The 23,523-nt window shown below is 42.0% G+C and overlaps 1 protein-coding gene across 4 annotated transcripts in view; it reads right to left on the bottom strand.

The window, feature by feature from the left end:
- Positions 1–22,848, bottom strand: part of atrnl1b (attractin-like 1b) — a 984,325-nt gene extending 961,477 nt beyond the window's left edge. The window contains exon 1 of one of the 4 annotated variants that reach the window (XM_073027830.1): positions 22,119–22,848. In XM_073027830.1, coding sequence (XP_072883931.1) covers positions 22,119–22,387 — 269 coding nt within the window. In that variant the 5' untranslated portion in view covers positions 22,388–22,848. The remainder of the gene's footprint in view (positions 1–22,118) is intronic. The other 3 variants (XM_073027828.1, XM_073027827.1, XM_073027826.1) reach the window with 3 other exon arrangements.
- Between the last annotated feature and the right edge of the window lie 675 nt (positions 22,849–23,523).

The raw sequence follows: 23,523 nt of genomic DNA, 5'->3' as shown, positions 1-23,523 counted from the left end.
GTCCGGATGCATCGGGATTTGATGGTATCCCCGGATGAGGTCTACCTTGGAGAAGATCCGTGCGCCGTGCAGGTTTGCTGCAAAGTCCTGAATGTGCGGCACAGGGTAGCGGTCCGGTGTTGTAGCCTCATTCAGCCTGCGGTAGTCAGCTCATGGTCTCCAGCTCCCTGTTGCTTTGGGCACCATGTGCAGGGGGGAGGCCCATGGGCTGTCGGACCGCCGTATGATCCCCAATTCCTCCATCCTCTTGAACTCCTCCTTCGCCAGTCGGAGCTTGTCCAGGGGAAGCCTTCGAGCACGGGCGTGGAGGGGTGGTCCTTGTGTCAGGATGCGGTGCTGTACGCCGTATCTGGGCATGGTTGCCGTGAACTGCAGTGCCAGAACCGATGGGAAATCCGCCAGGACTCTGGTGAACTCGTTGTCGGACAGCGTGATGGAGTCTAGGTGTGGGGCCGGCAACTGGGCTTCACCCAGGGAGAACATTTGAAAGGTCTTGGCGTGGACCAGTCCCTTCCTGGGCAGGTCGACCAGTAGGCTGTGAGCTCGCAAAAAATCCGCGCCCAGGAGCGGTTGGGCTATGGCGGCCAGTGTGAAGTCCCACGTGAACCAGCTGGAGCTGAACTGTAGCCGCAACATACGGGTGCCGTAGGTCCTTACTGTGCTGCCGTTCGCAGCCCTCAGGGTGGGACTTGGTGCCCTGTTGCGGGTGTCAACTCATCGGAGGTAAGACGCTGATCTCGGCTCAGGTGTCGACCAAACAGCGGCATCCCGACTGCTTGTCCCAGACATACAGGAGGCTATCCCAATGGCCAGCCACTGTAGCCATCAGCGGCGGCTGGCCCTGGCATTTCCCGGGAACTTGCAGGGTGGGCTACAGCGGCGGGCTTCTGCGCCCCACTGCTGGTGGTAGAAGCACCATTGTTTCTCCTCACCCCTGCCTCTGGGGTTAGCGGGCTCCGCGGCCGGGCCTAGTCAGGTTTGTTGCTAGGAGCGTGGCCTAGTGATCTGTGCGACGGACGCCCCACTCTCCTTCTTGGCTTACCACAGCATGTCCGTCCGGGCCGCCACCTTCCAGGGGTCGCTGAAATCCGCGTCAGACAGCAGCAGGCGTACGTCCTCGGACAGCTGCTCCAGGAATGCCTGCTCAAACATGAGGCAGGGCTTGTGACCTCCGGCCAGGGACAGCATCTCGTTCATCAAAGCCGACAGTGGCCTGTCCCCCAAACCATCCAGGTGCAGTAAGTGGGCAGCTCGCTTGCACCGTGAGAGTCCGAAAGTCTTTATGAGCAAGGCTTTGAATTCTGTGTATTTGCCGTCTACTGGGGGCAATTGTATGAACTCCTCAACCTGGGTGGCTGTCTCCTGGTCAAGGGAGCTCACCACGTAGTAGTAACATGTGGCATCCGAGGTTATCTGCCGAATGTGGAATTAGGCTTCTGCTTGTTGGAACCATAGGTGAGGTCGCAGCGTCCAGAAGCTTGGCAGTTTTAACGAAACTGCATGAACAGATGCGGCGTCATTCATCTCCGGTCCAAATATCGTTTGGGCCTTCGGTGTCACCAATTGTAACGGTGTGCTACACGCAGTGCTGCGATAATGACACGGAGTCGGTGAGCTGCAATTACAAAAGAGGTTTATTCAAACTTCGCGGCCTCACTTTAAAGCCTTCCTGATCCCGCCCTCCCCGGGCGGGAATGCTGTAGGGGGCGCGTATTCACTGTCCCATCCCGCGTGCGGACTTCTCCCCTTGCTGGTGAAGCAGGCTTGGCGCCCTCTTTGGGACCGGCCTCAATGCCGGCGCGCGCCGCTTTGTGAGCCGGTTCAAGTGCACCAGGAAGTGGGTCACCACAATGTATTGATTTTTTTTTCTTTGTACTCTGTATTCTTATATGTAAATTAATAAAAATATTGGAAAGAAGTTGTACAAGACTTTGGTGAGCTGTAATTTGGAGTATTGTGTGCAGTTTTGGTCACCTACCTACAGGAAAGATGTAAACAAGGTTGAAAGCAGGCTTTTTCTACTGAGGTTGGGTAGGAATACAGAGGTCATGGATTATGGGTGAAGGGTGAGAAGTTTAAAAAGGAACATGAGGGGAAACTTCTTCACTCAGAGGTTTGTGAAAGTGTGGAATGAGCTGCCAATGTAAGTGATGCATGCATGCTCGATTTCTTAAGAGAAGCTTGTATAGATACATGGATAGTAGGAGTACAGTCTGGTCTGGTCCCGGTGCAGGTGAATGGGAATAGGCAGTTTAAATGGTTTTGGCATGGACTAGATGGGCTGAAGGGTCTGTTTCTGTGCTGTACTTCTCTATGACAATAAGTCTAACTTCATCTGCCCCATCACTGAAATGTTCCCACAACCCGACTTTCAAACACTCTACATTTCATGTTATTTATTGCTTATTTATTATTATTTCTCCCTTTTGTATTTGCACAGTTGTCTTTTGCACACTGTTGGGTGTGGTCTTCCATTGATTCTATTATATTTATTGAATTTACCCAATATGCCGGCAAGAAAATGAATCTCGGGGTTGTATTTGGTAATATGTATGTACTTTGATAATAAATTTACTTTGAACCCTGAATGTATTTTATGATTGCCAAGCAGCACAATTTTTATAATTCATCTTCAACCTTATTTCAAAGTAACTACGAACTATTTGTTGAGCATCTTTCACAATAAACATGGGCAACTCCATAATTCACATTTCAATGAAATAACCTAGAGCTTTAGTAGAAAACAGTGGGGTGGGGATGTGGAAGGACATTAGAAGTAGAAGAATTCACAATAGAATCTGTCACCAAGGTGAGTAATTCAGGCTTTAAATGGAGTCTCGGTAGGCATTCAGAGGAAGAACTCAAATATTGATCTAGTTACAAGAAAGAAAACAGAATCAAAATTACAAGACAGAGCTTAGGAAATTAAAGAGCACTACATTTCTAAAATACAGATGCATTTATGCTTTATGGATTGAATAAATTATTCAGAATCTAAGACAATGCACCTACTACAAAACAAAGTTTTAAAAAAAGCTTTCCAGATGTTCTATTTAATTTATTTTGAATTCATAAAATTATATATAGCTTCTGTTAGCTGCAATGAGCTTACCAGAACTTCTAAACTACAACACCTTCCCTGTTAAATGGGATATTATGAGTACTAATTCTGGAATCTTTGACTTAAGACCTTAAGCTTTTTTACCCCAATTACAATTCTGCACTAGTACCTTCACTTCAGAGAAATACTGCATCAACCTACATTTTAAAGATTACTTTAGTTTCTTTGAATACTGTCAATCAATATTTCAAATTGGCAAGTCTCTCCCAACTAAGACACCTACAGCTAACAAGATTCAAAGTAAACTTATCAAAGTACGTGTGCAGTATATAACCCTGAAATTTGTTTTCCCCAAAGACAGTCACAAAACAGAACCATAAAGCAAACCCATTCAAAGAGAAATATCAACCCCTCCCACCCCCACACGCACAAAAATATTGCACAAATGGCTACAAAGAAATGAGTGAAAACACAGAATATAAAACTCAAAATCAAAAGAACTATGCCAGTACAGTTCAGCTCAGTGTTCATTACACTGGACAACAAAGATTTTGCTTCCTGAATACCTTCAGGTGTATCTTATGAATTTTGGGTTACTAATCATGAAAATCACCATGAAATTTCCCTATCATGCACCATTTTTTAAATAAACTTATGTTTATTATTTCAATTCATAATTCAAGTCAATTAAAATGTTGCCTACAATGTAAGCTGGAAAGTTTCCTATCTTGTCCAGGCATGCTTGGGCAGGCTTAGGCGGCGCGGCTGCTGCATGGCAGGACAGGTTTTAGTAATAGTTATTGGGTTCAGGACTGTAAGGATGATATTTGCTATCACCAGGCACAAAAATTTCTATAAAGGATTTTGATATTTGAGACAGATGCTTCCCAGAATAACTGATGCCAAGATTAAAGAAAACATTTTTGTTGGTCCACAAATCAGACATGCAATTTGATGAATTTCTAGTGGGACCGGAGATAATCACATGGAAGGCATTCAAGGAAGTTGTTGAAATTTTCCTTGGCATCTACAGAGCACTACTACATGCAGTTGATTGAAAGCATGCTTCAAGCATATAAAACCATGAAATACAACATGTCACTAAAGATTCATTTTCTGCATTCCCATTTAAACTTCTTCCCTGCAAATCTTGGTGCTGTTAGTAACGAGCATGGTGAAAGGTTTCACCAGGACATTGCAGTCATGGAGAAAAGATACCAGGGTAACTGGAATCCATCAATGCTGGCGAATTATTGTTGGACACTTAAGCGAGAAGCCTCAGACACTGTGTACAAATGAAAATCATTAACAAAATATTTTTAACTTAGTTGAACTATTATAAAGCATCAGCACCATGATGCAATTAAACACATTACATTCAATAAAAGTTAATTTGTTGTTTCTCCAAATTCCTACGTGATACAAGTAGTCTGAAATTATATGTGTTCATGTTCAAGCAGTCTATCATAAACAAAAAAAAATACTGAGGAAGCAACACTTTTGAAAAAAATTTGTTGTCCAGTGTTAGCTGCAGCCCACCCAACTTAAAATCACCCAAAAATAATAACTAAAAGAGCGATCAGATCTAGAAATAGAAACTAGAACACATCATAAATGTTATATCCGCATCAATTAAACCTTGCTCTGGCGCTATTCCCAACAGCATTGAGGGAGAGAGACAGATCACTCCAAAACAGATTATAAGCAATAATTTGAAATGAAGCACATTTTGGGAGTAAATTCTGTCAGATTATAATTTTTTTTAAACAAAGGATTTAAAACAAATTCAATTCCCATGAACTAAAAAAAGGATATTAGTTAGAAGCTTAAACGAGTTAGCTATAATCGTATTGAAAATTGAGCAGATTTTTATTGCTTTGACAAGTTTCAGCTTCTAACTGGTATCCTTTGCCCATCCAATTTAACATGAACAAGAGACAATACTTACTATGTATGCTGACCTGAATAGAACTGCATACCCCATCCTCTTGTCCTGATCAAGACCAATGATACCAGCAGTACATACAGTGCAATACAGATGAGGTCTTTACTAAAGACTAAAGACAAATAAAGGTAAAACTGAAGTACAGGATAAAAATACAGAGAAGACACAGAAACCACTCTTCAGTTTTGGCCCAAAGAGGTTCTCTTAGCCTGCTTGCTCATCTGCATTTTCAGAAAATTTGCCACAGAACCATTAATTCCATTACCTAAACAACTGAATTGACTCTATTACCTACAGTCTTCATATACACGAGTAAAATTCTTTATGATATGTCACCATCTAAATGTGCAATGTGCAATTTATAATTATAATAAATAATATGTACAACAGGACAATCAATATAACATAGAAATACAGTTGCGTCAGAATGAATTAAGCAGTCCGATGGCCTGCTGGAAGAAGCTGTCCTGGAGTCTGTTGGTCCTGGCTTTTATGCTGCGGTACAGTTTCCCAGATGGTGGCAGCTGGAACAGTTTGTGGTTGGGGTGACTCAGGTCCCCAATGATCCTTTGGGCTCTTTTTACACACCTGTCTCTGTAAATGTCCTGAATAGTGGGGAGTTCACACCTACAGATGCACTGGGCTGTACATACCGCTCTCTGCAGAGTCCTGTGATTGAGGGAAGTACAGTTCTCATACCAGGCAGTGATGCAGCCAGTCAGGATGCTCTCAATTGCACCCTTGTAAAAAGTTCTTAGGACTTGGGGTCCCATACCAACTTCAACCATCTGAAGTGAAAGAGGCGCTTTGTACCTTTTTCACCACACAGCTGGTATGTACAGACCACATGAGATCCTCAGTAATATTAATGCAAAGGAACTTAAAGCTGTTCACCCTCTCAACCACAGATCCATTGACAAACAATGTGAAAAGTAGCAGTCCCAATACTGACCCCTGAGGAACACCACTAGTCACTGGCAGCCAAGCAAAAAAGGTTCCCTTTATTCCCACTCGCTGCCTCCTGCCTGTCAGCCATTCCTCTATCCATGCCAATATCTTTCCTGTAACACCATAGGATTTTACCTTGTTAAGCATCTTCATGTTTGCACCTTATCAAATCCTTTTTGAAAATCCAAGTAAATTACATCCACAACCTCTCCTTTGACCACCATGCTGGTTACTTCCTCGAAGAACTCTGACAGGTTTGTCAGGCAAGATTCCCTTTACAGAACCCATGATAACTTTGCTTATTTTATCATTAGTCTCCAAGTACAGTCCAAGATTAGTCTCCTTATCCGCAAATTCCACATCAGCGAATTCAACCAACCGCGAATAAGTGCTCTTCCAGCACTTGTTGTTCGAGCATGTACAGACTTTTTTTTCCTTGTCATTATTCCCTAAACAATGCAGTATAACAACTATTTTACATAGCATTTACACTGTATTAGGTATTATAAGTAATCTAGAGATGATTTAAAGTATACGGGAGGATGTGCGTGGGTTATCATGGATCAAGATTGAAAAAAATCGGAAGTTCTCTTTATTATTATTATTATTAAACATCAGTCAAACGTTTGTCTTAGTATATAGTATATATCTTACCTTTCTGTGCATATAAAACACTTAACAGCGCATGTTTCAGCACCAGGCTTGGGAACTGTTCCTGAGTGCGAACCAGTGACAGACCGCTTTCGAGTGCGCTCTCCAGCCGTGGCGGGTTGACGTGGAGGATCAAAAACTCAAAACCCCAAAACCCAATAATTAAACCACTGCGTCGCTTAGTAATAATCGTAGCTTTCATTGGGGCAGGGCCTTTCTCACTTTATCCTTTAAAATTGTTCCGATTGTTGACCAACGTAGCCTAACGCTTTTCCAATGACCAATGGCACTTCACCTCTTTCCGATCACTTTATTATTTCCACTTTATTTTCAATCGTCATCATGATTATTTTCGTGAACAGAAACACTGCGGATTCAGAGCTCCGCCGCCGGGTCCTAATGTCCACCGCACTGAGACAGGTTAAATAAGGTCTGGGGTTCCGCTGGGTCCTAAGATCCACCGCATTGAGACGGTTAAATAAGGGACTTGAGCATACATGAATTTTGGTATCCGCGAGAGGTCCCAGAACCAATTCCTCGTGGATAAGGAGGGCCGACTGTACCCGGAAACTCCATCCTTAATAATAGACTCCAACACTTTCTCAACCACTGAGGTTAGGCTAACTAGCCTACAAGCTCCTTTCTTTTGCCTCATTCCTTTCTTAAAGAGTGGATTGACACTTGCAGTTCTCCTGTCCTCCGCAACCATGCCAGAATCAAGTGATTCTTGAAAGATGACGGGTGCATCTGTTATCTATTCAGCAACCTCTCTCAGGACTCTGGGATGTAGTCCATCTGACCCAGGTGACTTATCCACCTTTGAGTTTCCTACCACTTTTTCCCTTTGTAATAGCAACGGCACTGGCTCCTGCTCCCCAACACTCAAAGACCTCTGGATGCAAAGTACCTATTAGATTCATCTGTCATTTCTTTGTCCCCCATTACTACCTCACCAGCATCATTTTCCAGCGGTGCAGTATCAACTCTCACCTCCCTTTTACTCTTTATATAACTGGAGGAAAAAAAATTTAGTATCCTGCTTTAATATTATTGGCTAGCTTGCCCTCATTTTTCATCTTTTCCCTTCTTATAGCTTTTTTAAACATTTGTCTTTTGTTGGATTTTAAAAGTGTCGCAATCAACCAATTTTCCACTCACTTCAGCCACCTCTGCTCTGCCATCATCCCCACCAATATCCCCTTCCAATCCTCCTGGGCAAGATTCCCTTATGCTTCTATAATTCTGTTTATTCCATTGTGATACTGATACATGTGACTTGTGCTTCTCCCTCTCAAATTACAGTACAAATTCAGTCATACTATGATTACTGCCTAAGGAAACTGTAGAAATTAAAAGCATACTATAAAGTTGGAACGGAGCTCAAAACATGGATGCCGTATGCGGTGTTACTTTTCATTAAGCTTCCAAATAATATCTGGGTCATTACACACCACCCAATCCAAGATGGCCTTTCCCAGAGTAGGCTTCAGCACAAGCTGCTCTTAAAAGTCATCTCATAGACACTCAACAAATTCCCTCTCTTGCGATCTGACATCAACCTGGTTTTCCCAATCCTCCTGCATACTGAAGTACCCCAATACGATTGTGACATTACCCTTATTACATGCATTTTCCAGCTCCCTTTGCAATCTCAACCCATTTCTTGGCTACTATTTAGAGATCTATATATGATTCCCATATTGGTTTTTTTTTTTTTTTTTAACTTGCAGTTTCTTACCTCCATCCACAAGATTCAACATTTTCTGACCCCATGTCACCTCTTTCTAAAGATGCAATTCCACCTCTTACCATCAGAGCCACACCACCACCTATAACCTTCCTGCGTGTCCTTTTAATACAAAGTACATCTTTTGATATAAAGTTCCCAACTATGCCCTTCTTTCAGCCATGACTCAGTGATGCCCACAATGTCATACCAACCAACCTCTAATTGTGTCATGAGTTCATCCATCTTATTTCAAATTCTACGTGCATTTAAATATAGCACCTTCAGTCTTGCTTTCTTCACTCTTTTGAATTTTGCCTCTGGGGTACAATTTGACTCTTTGTTCAATCTGCATTTGTTCCCAATCATTGGCTTCTTCCTTCCATTCATGTTACATTAATCACCTACTTCCAAAGATGCAGGGGTTAGGGTTATTAAGTTGTGGACATGCTATGTTAGCAGCAGAAGCATGGTGACACTTGGTATGGTAACAGGTTGTCCCAGCATATCCTTGGTGTGTTGGTCATCAAGTTGAGCAATGTATATCAGGGGTGCTTAAAAAAAGAGCTTTTTAAAAAAAAAAATCAGGACCGTGATCAAGATTTGAAAGGCAGAATTTCACAGCAGTTTCTGAATTGAGGAGCGACCAATCAGCAAGAGGGATTCATTAGAAAGGGCCAAAAAAAAAATACAAATGCAAGCAGAGCAGCCATTCTTTTGAGTATGCCAGTCTTTAGAGTGGCTTTGACTTATCAGGCTTGGATGAGGCAAAGCATCTGGAAGTGACTCTCTCTGTATTTATTTGTTCCATTTTCATCTACTAGGTCACAGAAAGAGCAGTGAGAATGGCTCCAGGAGCAGTGTTTTGTACTGAGTGTGGGATGTGGGACGTCTGGGAGGCGTCCAATCTCCCAGATAAACACATCTGCACCACATGCACAGAGCTGCAGCTTCTGAGAGAACATATTAAAGAACTGGAGCTGCAGCTCAATGACCTTTGACTCATATGGGAGAACGAGGAGGTGACAGACAGGATCTACAGGGAGGTAGTTATCCCTAGGTTGCAGGAGACAGATAACTGGGTGACAGTTAGGAGAAGGAGGGGAAATGCACTGCCAGTGCAGAGTACACCTGTGGCCATTCCCCTCAGTATTATACAACTTTAGATACGATTGAGGGGGACAACCTACCGGAGGGAGCCACCTTGACCGGGTCTCTGGTGCTGGTGCTATGACTCAGAAGATCAGAGAGGTGAAGAGGACTGCAGTGTTGATAGGAGATCCCTTAGTCAGAGGAACAGATAAGTGGTTCTGTGAGCACAATAAAGACATCTGAACGGCATGTTGCCTCCCTAGTGCCAGAATCAGGGATGGCTCAGGTCAGGTCCATGGCATTCTCAAGGATGAGGGCAAGCACTCTTAATGCGTATTGGCATCATTGACATAGGTGGACAAGTTGAGGAAATGCTGAAGAGAGATTTTACGCAGCTAAGAAGAAAGCTGAGAAACAGGATCTCCAGGGTAGTAATCTCTGGATTGTTGTCTGTGCCATGTGCCAGTGAGGGCAAGAATAGGATGATTTGGCAGTGGAATGTATGGCTGAGGAACTGATGCAGGGGGCAGGGGTTCAGACGAATAGATCACTGGGATCTCTTGTGAGGAAGGTACAACCTGAACAAAAGGGGCAAGTTACACCTGAACCCGAGAGGAGCCAATATCCTTGCGGACTGATTGGCTAGAGTTGTTCAGGTGGGTTTAAACTAATTTAGCAGGGGGATGGGAACCGGAATGATCATGCTGAAGATGAAGTTGGTTTACAAACAGAGGCAATGTGTAGCGAAACACTGAGTGAGGAAAAGCTGATGATAGGGCAAAATTACAGTCAACCAGGTGAACTGCAACATAAAAGGTGGACAAAATTGAAAAAGGTAAATACAGTTCTTAAGGTTTTATCTTTGAATGCATGCAGTGTACAGAATAAGGCCAATAAACATGTCACACCGTTACAGATTGGCATGTATGATGTTGTAGGCATCACTGAATCATGACTGAAAGAAGATTACAGCTGGGAGCTTAAAGTCCAAGGATACACACTGTATCAAAAGGACAGGCAAAAATTTGACCTAAACTGTGATCAGGTTCTCATGCAAGTCCTAAAACTAGATAAAGGGAAACCAATTAAATAAATAACAAAAAAATGTATACTTTTAAGTTTATTAGCAAAATTATCCAATATTACATGTATTTGTTGGAAAATGTATGCAAACCTTTGCTTTCAGTAACCTGATGTGACCCCCCTTGTACAGTAATAACTTCAACCAAATGTTTTTAGTAACTGTTGATCAGTCCTGCACATTGGCTTGGAGTAATTTTAGTCATTCCTCCTTACAAAACTGCTTCAACTCTGGGATGTTGGTGGCTTCCGTGTATGAACTGCTTGCTTCAGGTCCTTCCACAACATTTCTATAGGATTAAAGCCAGAACTTTAACTCAGCCATTCCAAAATGTGAAATTTCTTCTGCTTTAACCATTCTTTGGTAGACTGTCTTCTGTGTTTAGGGTCATTGTCTTGCTGCATGATCTACTTTCTCTTGAGCTTCAGTTCACGGACAGATACCCTGACATTTTCCTGTAAAAACCGCTGGTACAATTCAGAATTCATAGTTCCAGCAATGCTGGCAAGCCATCCTGGTCCTGATGCAAACACGACGAAATCTGCAGATGCTGGAAACTCAAACAACACACACAAAATGCTGGTGGAACACAGCAGGCCAGGCAGCATCTATAAGGAGAAGCACTGTCAACGTTTCGGGCCGAGACCCTTCGTCAGGACCTCTATCTAGCTTTAGGACTTGTGTGACGACCCGATCACTTTAGGTCATATTTATGCAGAAATAGAGAAAATTCTAAAGGGTTCACAAACTTTCTAGCACCATGGTAAGCTAGCCAATACTATTAAAGAGGATATCTAAAGTTTCTTCAGATAGATAAAACGTAAAAGAAGGGCAAGAGAGAATATTGGACTGCTGGAAAACAATGCTGGCGAGGTAGTAATGGGGAATCAAGGAAATTGCAGATTAACTGAATAAGTATTTTACACCAGTCTTCACTGTGGAAGACACCAGCTGTATGGTGGAAGTTCCAGGTGTTAGGGGTCAAAGTGTGTGAAGTTACCATTACTAGGGAGAAGTTTCTTAGGAAACTGAAAGGTCTAAGGGTAGACAAGTCCCTGGAGCAGATAATATACACCCTAGGGTTCTGAAAGTGGTGGCTGAAGAGATGGTGGAGGCACTAGTAATGAACTTTCAAGAATCATTAGATTCTGGAATGGTTCTGCAAGAATGGAAAATTGCAAATGTCTCCACTCTTCAAAAAGAGGCAGAAGAAAGGAAATTATAGGCCGTTTAGACTAAGTGGTTGTAAGACGTGGAGTCGATTGTTAAAGATGTGTTTTCAGGGTACTTGGAGGCATATGATAAAATAGGCCATAGTTGGCATGGTTTCCTCTTGCCTGAAATCAGTTGGAATTATTTGAAGAAAAAACAAACAAGATAGACAAAGGAAAATCAGTTGATGTTGTGCACTTGGATTTTCAGAAAGCCTTTGACAAGGTGCCTGACAAGGTTGCTTAACAAGCTACGAGCCCATGGCATTATAGGAAAGATTCTAGCATGAATAAAGTAGTGGCTGATTGGCAGGAGGCAAGAGTGGGAACAAGGTAGCCATTTCTGGTTTGCTGCTGGTGACTAGCTTTTCCACCCCCACAGGTATCTATGTTGGGACCATTTCTTTTTACATTATATATCAATGATTTGGATGATGGAATTGATGGCTTTGTTGCAAAGTTTGCAGACATTATGAAGATAGGTGGAGAGAAAGGTAGTTTTGAGGAAGTAGACAGCCTCTAGAAGGACTTCGATTAGGAGAACAGGCAAAGAAATGGCAGATGGATTACACTGTCAGGAAGTGTATGATCATGGACTTTGGCAAAAGAAATAAAAGGGTTGACTATTTTTTTTAAATGGAGAGAAAATATAATAAAAACTAAGATGCCAAGGGACTTGGGAGTCCTTATGCAAGATTCCCTAAAGGTTAATTTGCAGGTTGAGTGTGGTGATGAAGGCAAATGTGATGTTAGCATTCATTTGAAGAGGACTAGAATATAAAAGATAGGATGCAATGTTGAGACTTTATAAAGCACTGGTGAGGCCTCACCTGGAGGATTGAGTAGTTTTGGGCCCCTTACCTTGGAAAGGGTGTGCTGAAACTGGAGAGGATCCAAAGGAGCTCATGAAAATGATTCTAGGATTAAACAGCTTGTCATATAAAGAGCATTTGATGGCTCTGGGCCTATATTCACTAGAATTCAGAAGAATGAGGGGTGACCTCATTGAAACCTATCAAATGGTGAAAGGCTTTGATACAGTGGATGCAGAAAGGATGGTGGGAGTGTCTAACTCCAGACACTTCTCAAAATAGAGGGGCATCCTTTTAGAAAGGAGGTGAGTAGCAATTTCCTGAGCCAGAGTGGTGAATCTGTGGAATTTGCTGCCACAGGCAGCTGTGGAGGCCAAGTCATTATGTATATTTAAAGGCAGAGGTTGATAGATTCTTGATTGGTCAGGGCATGAAGGGATGGGGGAGGGGAGGGGGAGACAGGAGATTGGAGCCAAGAGGAAAAATGGATCAGCCATGATAAAGTGGCGGAGAAGTCTCCATTGGCCAAATGGCTAATTCTGCTCCTGTATCTTATGGTCTTATTAATGCAAACGATGCATTTCACTGCATGTTTTGATGTACGTGTCAAATGAAGCTAATGTAATCTTTACAATGTGACTTCCATTTCCGAATTATGAAATGTATAATCTTGTTTATCCAGGGGTATACTTTGGATCTTTAGGTTTTAGAATCGATTTTGGCATTGTGTGTGATTTTCAAAACTGTAATCTCATGCCTATTTTACACAATTTTGCAATAACCAATTAGTTTCAGTTTTTCTAAATTATTCAAAAAAGTTCTAGCAGACTTTGCTTCAGAGCTGCTCTTTAAATTCATTCATTCAACTAATAATTCATAGAATTAGAAATGCGTCATTTTGGCAAGGAGAACTTAAAATTTTACTGCTAGAATAAAAATCTCCATTTCTCATAACCCCCCCCCCCCAATAGAATCAAGGCCATACATCAACAAGTTAAAATTACATCTAAAAAAAGCAGAAGAGATTTTGGATAACAAAATAAACTATAACATGTAGAATCAGAATTCACTTTCCTATTAACCATTACTTGTCAAACAACACAACTAAAATAAATCAATGCAATATTTCTCAGTTACTCCATTGGAGAAAGCAGGGAGGGAAAAAATGGTCCACAGTTATTGTCTTGACGACTTAACCAACTGCACAGACTACAAGCAAAGTGATTCACTGACCACAAATTGTTCTGAAACCTTTGACATCTTCAATTACAGTTAAGGGTAGGAACTTTGGAATATTGTTTCATCTGGTTGTATATATGCAGTCAGATAACTTTAAACTTGAGCTTGATTTAAACTAGATAACCCGGAACATTACCTGAGCCAATTTATTGAGTGAAATTCTGAACTAGGAAAAAAACTAATTTTTCATTTGATAATTGTGTACTCTTGGCTTGTATTCAAATTTCTACCGATGTATCATGACCAGCATTCTAACTGGCTGCATCACCATTTGGTATGGGGGTGGAGTTGAGTTACTGTATAGGATTGAAATAAACTGTAAAGACTTGTAAACTTCGCCAACTTCATCACGGGCACTAGCCTCCATAGTATCCAGAACATCTTCAAGGAGCGATGCCCCAGAAAGGCTGCATCCATCACCATCACCCAAGATATGCCCTGTTCTCATTGCTGCCACCAGGAAGTACAGAATCTTGAAGTCCTGAAGACACACTCAACCTTTCAGGATCAACTTCTTCCCCTCTGCCATTTGATTTATGAATGAACATTGAACTCAGGAACACTATCTCACTACTGTTATTATTTCTATTTCTGTACTATTTATTTAACTATTTTAAGTTACACACATACATACACCTACTGTGATTTTTTTTCTATTATGTTTTGTACAGCTGCTGCAAAGTTAACAAACTTCACTACACATGCCAGTAATATTAAACCTAATTCTGAACGTGACAAGTACATTTGGTGCAACACCAAAAAATTGCCATTTAAAAGGTTGCAACTGCACAATAGTTAATATGCTCAATAGAGCAACAACTAGACAAGTGACTATTCTTTTTTGTCATGTTATTTTCCTGCACTGGCCCCATTCACCTCAAGAGGAGGGGTGAATTCTGGTGATGCAGTCACTCACTACAGCAGTGCCAATGTTCCACTAGTGCATTATCACATTCTAATGTAAAAAGATATCTCAAACAAATTCTCTTCCTCCTTCGACAGAGGCAAACAGACCTAGAAGGCATTACCAGAACTGTTTTTGTTTCAGAATCCAGCATTTACAGCTTTTAGCATTTCCAAAGGTTTCTAGGCATTGCAATATTAACAGATGCAGATGGGAAAGCAAACAAAATCTCTGTGTCTTAATCACTACAACAGGGAAAGATTGTATTAACTAGGTAAGGAACACTGAAGAACTGTGTTTAGTTCTATTGTTATTCAAATAAAAATGGTAAAGGTCACTGTTACCTTTTAAGAAAAGGAACCATCGTACTTGATAGACCATTTATGTTAAAGATGCCCTCTACAGGTTTAATAATCTATGTAGCTACTGTTGCCATAGCAGTATTGCAGTTATGATGATGGTATTCCCAGCTCATGGTATCACAGTTTAAAGTTTAATTCAGGCACCGTCTATAAGCATGTTTGTACGTTCCTTCCCATGTGTGTGTGGGTTTCCTCCGGGTGCTCCAGTTTCCCCGTACATTTCAAAGATGCACTGGTTAGAAATTTAATAGGTCATTGTAAATTGTCTAGTGATTAGGCTAGTGTTAAATCATTAGGTTGCTGGAGGGGGCACAGCTCGAAGGACCAGAAGGGACTGTTCAAAATACATTATCAAAGTACAAGTATTCAGCATTGTATTAATAAAAATAAATTTTTTAATGCTTTGTTAAATGAGGAAAGCACTAACAAAGCTATTTTTAAGAACATTTGCTTCCAAAGAACTAGAACTCAACCATGCCCAATATGGGCTGACCTCTGAAAATCTACAGGTAGCAGTGTTTGAAAGGTAGCCTTCAGCAATGAGTCCAATGGCAAATAGTGAAAGGGGAAGAAGCCAGAGACTCAGTTTGCACCATATGTTCAAAGCGAACAAAGCCAAAAATTTAGTTGCAATGGTCTTCAGAGAAATGCATTTCTTCAGAGAAGAACATTTACTGTGTGGATTAGAATCTAGATATTCCAATAACAAAATAAACTAAAGCACATGTCAGTCAGTAACCAAGACAAGGGACTTCCAGTTGATTTTAATCACAACCATTATATTATTTTGCAGTTAGTACGGATTTATTCATGGCTTCGATTCACTGAGCTGCCACTGCTCTGCTTCTTCAATGCGGGATGTAAACAGAAGTCAAAAATCACATTGGATCTTTAAAAGAAAAGCAACTCCAACAACCACATTGTGAGTTACCAGTGCAAAAATAGAGATAACATCAAAAGACTGGGCACACAATAACACCACTGATTCAGAGTGTTGCCAACACAAACTGCAGAGCTACTATCAGCATTGCTGCCTCTTTGCCATAAGCCAATAGTTTCAGTGACCTAAGGAAAAGTAAATACATAGTCCCATTGCAACTGTCTTATTCAATATTCCTCCCTCAATCACCAAAACAGTTTTAATTATTCATTTCACTTGCTGTTTGTAGGATTTGCCCAACATAGTTACACAATCAGAACTACACTTCAGAATAACAAAGTGTTAACATTCAATTACGCACCACACCATATTCAGTTACATCCAGTAAGATGTAGCACTCTCGGTCACAGTGGCCCCAAGCAAAGTTCAAGTTCATATTTCAAATTTCAAGTTTAATTACCATTCAACTACATGTGAATAGAGTCGAACAAAATAGCATTCCTCCTGGACCAAGGTACAGACCATACACAGCACAAGGTGCATTTGGCGCATACAAGACAGCAAGTAAACATAACATCACAGATAAATATACATAAACTAAGTCCCCAAGTGACATGCCTTGTAAACTGCGATCAGCAAGAAAAAGCAGTTCTCAGCAATATGCAGACAAACATATACACGCAATCCAGCTTGCTATTTCATCAAACACTGGATGGTAGAGCTGACAGGAGATAACAGCCCCCAACTGAGCATGGGTGACACACTACACTGTCTCCAGCATCTCCTCTCCTGGACTGCAGCAACAGGCAACCTTGTGGACTGAGGCCTGGTCCTCACTAGAGAAACATTCAAGACAATCACTTGCCGTTACATTGCAAGCCACCTTCACGCACCAACGCAGATACCTTCGATACCTCCCTGTAGCAGGCAGTAACACAGTCCACACCCAGTCCAGTTCCTCCACCAAAGAGCAACTAGGTGACAGGACAGACCTGCAGAAGTTGAAGTTCTTCATGAGCAGCATTACCTTGCATTGTAAAAAGTCATTTAAACAAAGAGAAAAACGCCTTCCATTGGGCCTCCGATAAGCTGCTGCATTCTAAACACACCAACGTCGTACAAAAAGGTCCTGCCCTCCAGTGTTCACTCGATGGAAGATGAGCTAGACTGCATTTGGCTGCAGCTGCACTTGTGAAAGACGAGAACAAACCTGCAGCAGTTCCTTGCAGAAATGTAGCTCCAAGACAACATCCATGCACCATCAATCTACAACTCATGACATTCACGGACTTCAGCTGTATGATTATTATTATTTTTTGTAACTGTAGGTTTTCTGCTATCACAATTATATGTGCTTTATTTCTGTATGTCTTGCACCTTGGCCGAGAAACTTTTGTTTGGCTATATTCCGGTGTAATGGTTGAATGACAATTAAACTTGAACATGAAATTCCCATTTAAGCCGAGGGCAGTCCATTTTTAAAAAAGTAAACCACACTGACATTGCAAAATGTGTGCACACAATAAATTGCTGATAAAAGCAGAAGTCTATTACTTTGTATTGAATTACAGCATTGAGCTAACAGTGCAAGTTAAATGTAAATCAATAGCACACCACCCACTCCACCCCCAACCGAGACATTATTTGTACAAATCCACATACAATCTAAAAAAAAGCAAGAAAAACAAGTGCATCAGCATTATTCACCTTTCTACAATATAGCACATACTCTCCTAAAATAATCACATTATTTGAGAAATGAAGGGCATATTTGCTGTCTTCGTCAAATATAACCAAATGAATTTGTTTGGCAGGTTAAACAAAAAAATGCTTCTCAGCATGTTAGTTACCTGCTGACACAAGGAAGATTTGGCAGCACACAATAGAGCTCATAAGCCAAAGCAAATAGTTCCTATATCTGCAGTTTATTTTATTTTCACAAAGTGAAAATTTTACCCTGCTCCAAAATGAAATTAGAGACATCCAAGTGAAATTGCAGCAATGGATAGAAATGCAAAAGTTCATCCACCCAGGATAAAAATATCAAAAACAAATGTTTTAGTCTGAAGAAAGACAAAAATTCCTAAGTTAAAGTTAACAACACCCATGGATATTGCAAATTATTTGTTAGCGCAAAACGGCTGTGCATTAAATACAAATATTTAAGACAGGGTTGGGGAGAATATACTTAGATGAAATTTCCATTGAGCATATATTTGTAGTTGAATAGGTGAAAGAGAAAACGACCTGAACTCTAGAAAAACCAAGTACCTACCAACATTGACACAGAACAGAAACTTGGTTTTAAAATATTGCTGAATTTTTTTAGTAAGTCAAGCCATACAAGTCATTGTAATACAACTCATCTCAGTTTTTCAACTTAAAACAAGCTTCAAACAATCCAATTTCATGATTAGTTTAATATCACACTTTAAAATATGATCCTCCTGCCACCCCACTCGGGATAGGGTTCCCCTTGTCCTCACCAAACACCCCACCAGCCTCCGGGTCCAACATATAATTCTTCGTAACTTCCGCCACTTCCAACGGGATCCCACTACCAAGCACATCTTTCTCTTCCCCCCCCCCCCCCCACTTTCTGCTTTCCACAGGGATCGCTCCCTACGCGACTCCCTTGTCCATTCGTCCCCCCCCCCCCCCCATCCCTTCCCACCGATCTCCTTTCTGGCACTTATCCTTGTAAGCAGAACAAGTGCTACACCTGCCCTTACACTTCCTCCCTCACCACCATTCAGGGCCCCAGACTTCACCTGAGGCGACACTTCACCTGTGAGTCAGCTGGTGTGGCATACTGCATCCGGTGCAGCCTTCTATTTTTTAGTGAGACCTGAAGCAGACTGGGAGACCGTTTCACTGAACACCTATGCTCTGTCCACCAGAGAAAGCAGGATCTCCCAGTGGCCACATGTTTTAATTCCATGTCCCATTCTCATTCTGATATAGATAGATAGATAGATAGATACTTTATTCATCCATGGCTTCCTCTACTGTCAAGATGAAGCCACACTCAGGCTGGAGGAACAACACCTTATACTCCATCTGGGTAGCCTCCAACCTGATGGCATGAACATTGATTTCTTCCATTAATGCCCCTCCTCCCCTTCTTACCCAATCCCTTATTTATTTATTCCCCCCCCCCCTTTTCTCTCTCTGCCCTTCTCACAATCACTCCTTGCCTATTCTCCATCTCCCTCTGGTCCTCCCCTCCCCCTTTCTTTCTCTAGGCCTCCCGTCCCATGATTCTTTCCCTTCTCCAGCTGTGTATCCCTTTTGCCAATCAACTTTCCAGCTCTTAGCTTTATCCCTCCCCTCCTGTCTTCTCCTATCATTCTGGATTTCCCCCTCCCCCTCCCACTTTCAAATCTCTTACTATCTTTTCTTTCAGTTGGTCCTGACAAAGGGTCTCAGCACGAAACATCAACTGTACTTCTTCCTATAGATGCTGCCTGGCCTGCTGCGTTCCACCAGCATTTTGTGTGTGTTGCTTGAATTTCCAGCATCTGCAGATTTCCTCATGTTTACGTTTTTAAACAATGGATCGATCCTATTCCAGTCTGGAGAATAACTGAACTCTGCAGACACAAACATAGGACTACCAAGGCTGCATTGCCTGTGATATTACCTTTCAGACAAGAATATTAAGGCCCCATCTATCCCCTCAGGTGGATTTTTTTTTAACTCCTTGACACAATTTAAAGAAAAGCATGACAATTTGTCCTGAGCTACATTTCCTTTGCAGTCAACATTTCACTGTGAAAACTGAGAATCATCTCTCTGCTTGAGGGACCATGCATCTTAAATTGGCTGTGCATTAAAAAGGTTCAAGCAAATGGCTAATGCCAAACCCATTTAGTCAGTTGTAATGTAAAATGCACTGGAATCACCCAAAGGCAAGAAAGGTCTCATACGTTTCTAATATATACTTTCCAAAGATTGCAACCATTGCCACAGCCTCATGACCCTTGCTCGTACACGACCATAAGATATACTGTATAGGAGCAGAATTAGACCACTTGGCCCATTGAGTCTGCTCCATCATTTCAACATGGCTGGCCCGTTTCCCTCTCAGCCCCAATCTCCTGTCTTCTCCTCACAACATTTCATGCCCCATCTAATCAAAATATCAATATCTACCTTAAATATACATAAAGACTTGCTCTCCACAGCCACCTGTGGCAACGAATTCCACAGATTCACTACTCTCTGGCTACAGGAATTCCTTCTCATCTCCGTTCTTAATGGACACCCCTTATTCTGATGCCTTCGCTATAGGAAACATCCTCTCCACATCTACTATATTGAAACCTACAACCTAACCATTTAGAAAAGAAACTATTGGCAAAAGCAAATCGAAGATTTCTATGAAGTTTTGCTTTATAGCTTTGTTGCTGCTGTTGTTTTATTTCCTGCAGGAGAGGGGGTCAGGGATTGTTATTGCTGCTGTTTTTCTGCAAGGGAGGGGGTGGAGGATTCTAGGGTCTGTGGGTTTTGTTTCTTTCACTTCTTTATGCTTATTTCATGGCCATCTGGAGAAAACAAATATCAGAGTAGTATTGTACACACATACTTTGACAATAAAATGAACCTTGCTTTCTGAATTAGACTAGTGTATTCTTATTACTGAGTGCAATTAAGCAAACGTGCAATTGTTCTCATCCCAGAAATGGGAATATCACAACATCACATGGAGTACCTTCTATTCTTCATCTCCCTTCAAACTGGAAAATTGCCAGTACTCAGCTCCAACTATTTTTAACCTTGATGAATTTGGGAAATACGTTTTGACCCATTTTCCTAGTGTGACAAAAATAATCTGATGAAATACCAAATGCATGTCACCGCCAGTGTCAAAAAATGGTAAGAAATAAAGATGGTTTTCTAATTGCAAGCATTAAGCACAATTAGAAGAAAATAATACTTTGTAAGAGTATCAGAACTTGGCTGTATGTCTTATTTAGCTGCTTTTGGGGAGCTTCAACACAGGATCAGGCAAAGTGCAAGCAAAGTACTAATTCAGGCATGACAACACTGTTCAGAATTTCTAGCACTCAGCTAAGCAGTAGCTCAAGCAAATCCCTTGGAACAGGTCATCTGGAAATGAACTACCCAAGGACCCTGCCCAGCATGCAAAGATAATTTTAGCAGGGGGCAAGAAATCAATTATGTGTGAAACAGTAAAACACAGCCACACTTGCAAAAGGAATGAAACCTCCTATGTTTCAGCTGTTTTCACTTTTCACTGATTAAAGGAATATTTCTCATTTGCTATTGCTTATTGTGGGCATACATTTCACAATGTGGCTTTAAGTATATACCACTTACAATGGGGAAATCGGAATGATTGCACTAATACAAGACTAAAAATGCAGCATCGATAATCTGCACACTTCAAGTCAATTCACTGAGTACTGTACAGGCAATGTTTGCTCAGAGCAACATAAAAAAATTCACTCAGCCCTCAATCTAAAATACCTAGCATAATTAAAATAATGAATATGCAATTAGAGTATCACTTCAGAGAGAAAAAAAACATCTTTGTATCATACTCAATAAAGTTTTTTTGAGTACCAACCAATTATAGAAACAAGATTACAATGAAAGAACCAGCTGCAATTGTGTTAAAAATAATCAAACACCATTCTAATGAGACAAACTGAAAAACTTTGCAGTCATAGAGAGAAAATAAAGATACTGTTTATCATAGAATTTCCACAATATCACTCAAGATTAACGGTATTACTTTGCTTCTTGACAATATTCCACACATTGCAACACCCTATATACCTACAATATGTTTTATAAATCAAAAATACAGCTGAAATTTTTGAATATGAAGGATTATAAAATACTGCGTCAATCATTCTTTAAGACAGGTTTACACCCAATGATTAAGAGCAAAGTTCTGATCCTGTGCTAGAAATAATACTGTACACCAGTCCGAAGGCTGGAATTCACAAATTGTACAGGAAGCCACAATATGCAAGTTATATGGGTATTGCTAAACCGACAACCTATACCGGCTGGACATTACTACCCTATTACACTGAAAAATGCCACTTACAATCTGAAGAGACGGGAAAAGAGCTCAACAATGGGAAAACACTTTAAAAATGAGAAAACATCTGGAAAGGAGTAGAGAGAACGATTGTTTTCTTTTCGCATGCGTATGTGAAATCGAGTCTTACTTGAATCTGCCACCGCAGTGCTGACATTGATCACCGACCCATCCTTGGTCGCAGATGCAGCTCCCGTTCATACACATCCCGTAGACACACGTCGTCTTGTCGCATTCTCGGCAGAGCCCCACACGGGCCGAGAGGACGAGGTAGAGCAGGGCATAGCAGACACAGTACCTACACGGATCCAATCCGTCCCGGGCCGCCCACCACCCCGGACTCCAGTTGAATTGATTCGGTCTCTTTTGCGGGTCCCCACCGCCAATCCCAGCCGCCATTTTAACCCGCACGAATTATACCGCCCGCACTCCAGGCAAAACCCCCCACCACCCCGAAAGTAAACGGCAGCCGACAACACCCCTCCCCCTTTCCAGCTGACAGCCCGAGGTCAATCAGCCCGGGCACTGGGAGGACTCCGCTGTGGGTGGAAAATTTACAGAGTCACCGCTCAGTTAAATCGGACAAGCGTCAGGTAAACCGTGCGTCGGGTCCTGAGCATTGCGACGATGGCAAAAGTAGGTAGAAAGGCGCTGAGAGGAATAACAGAGCGCACAAGCGCCGTGTGGTACGAGTTTGCACATAATGAGAGAATTCAAGCTCAATTTCTTCTCTCCCTCCCCCCCCCCCCAAGAGGATTAAACACCCGGAAAGAAGTACAAGTCGGCGAGAGGGGTTGCACCGCTGGATGAGGAGCTGCCAGATGTTTGCGGCTCCGGTTGCGCTCGGCTCCGACACGCGAAGCCCGCAGCTGCCACAAAGCCGCTAATTAAAGGGGCCGTGCTCAGAGGCTGCGCATGTGCGGCTTCCGACACACACTACTGACATCCCCTTTTAATGCCGTCGGGCCGTTCAAAGCATTCATTCTTGCGAGCACTTTCTCTCCGCGTTAAAACCACTGTTCTGCTGCAGATGTCCTATGATGTATTGTTTGCAGGTAATGGGTTCAATTCTGCAACTCAGCCCGCAGCTCCTGTGCAGCTCTGAAGTTTAGTGTAAGTTTGTGAGGGATTGCTGGGGAGTAATGTAAACAGAAAACGCACCGGGTCGTTTAATACCGGAGAGGAAATAAAATAACGGAGTCCGAAGGGAATACTCCGTTTGTCAGAGCTGGATAATATTAAAGATCAAACATACTGGAGGAGTGGGCAGAGAGAAAATGGCAACTCGCTGCGAGGTTGCAGAGTTCAAAGAACTGGCGGCGGTGGAGATTGGGAATTGCAGCGGTGCAACAAGAAAAAAGATCAGTCCGCAGGGCACTGGAAAGGGCAACACGCACAGACTCGCTGGAGGAACTCGCCGAATCAGGCAGTATCTATGGAGGGGAGGGGAGTAAAAAGTAGGCTGTTCGGGCCGAGGTCCTTCATCTGTGCACTGAAAAGGAAGTGGGGGGGGGGGTAGAGTACCTTTCCTTTCT

Source organism: Hemitrygon akajei, chromosome 23 (genome assembly GCF_048418815.1).
Source record: "Hemitrygon akajei chromosome 23, sHemAka1.3, whole genome shotgun sequence".
Taxonomy (NCBI): domain Eukaryota; kingdom Metazoa; phylum Chordata; class Chondrichthyes; order Myliobatiformes; family Dasyatidae; genus Hemitrygon; species Hemitrygon akajei.
Note: the sequence above shows the minus strand (reverse complement) of the source record. Positions and strands in the feature narration are given on the sequence as shown.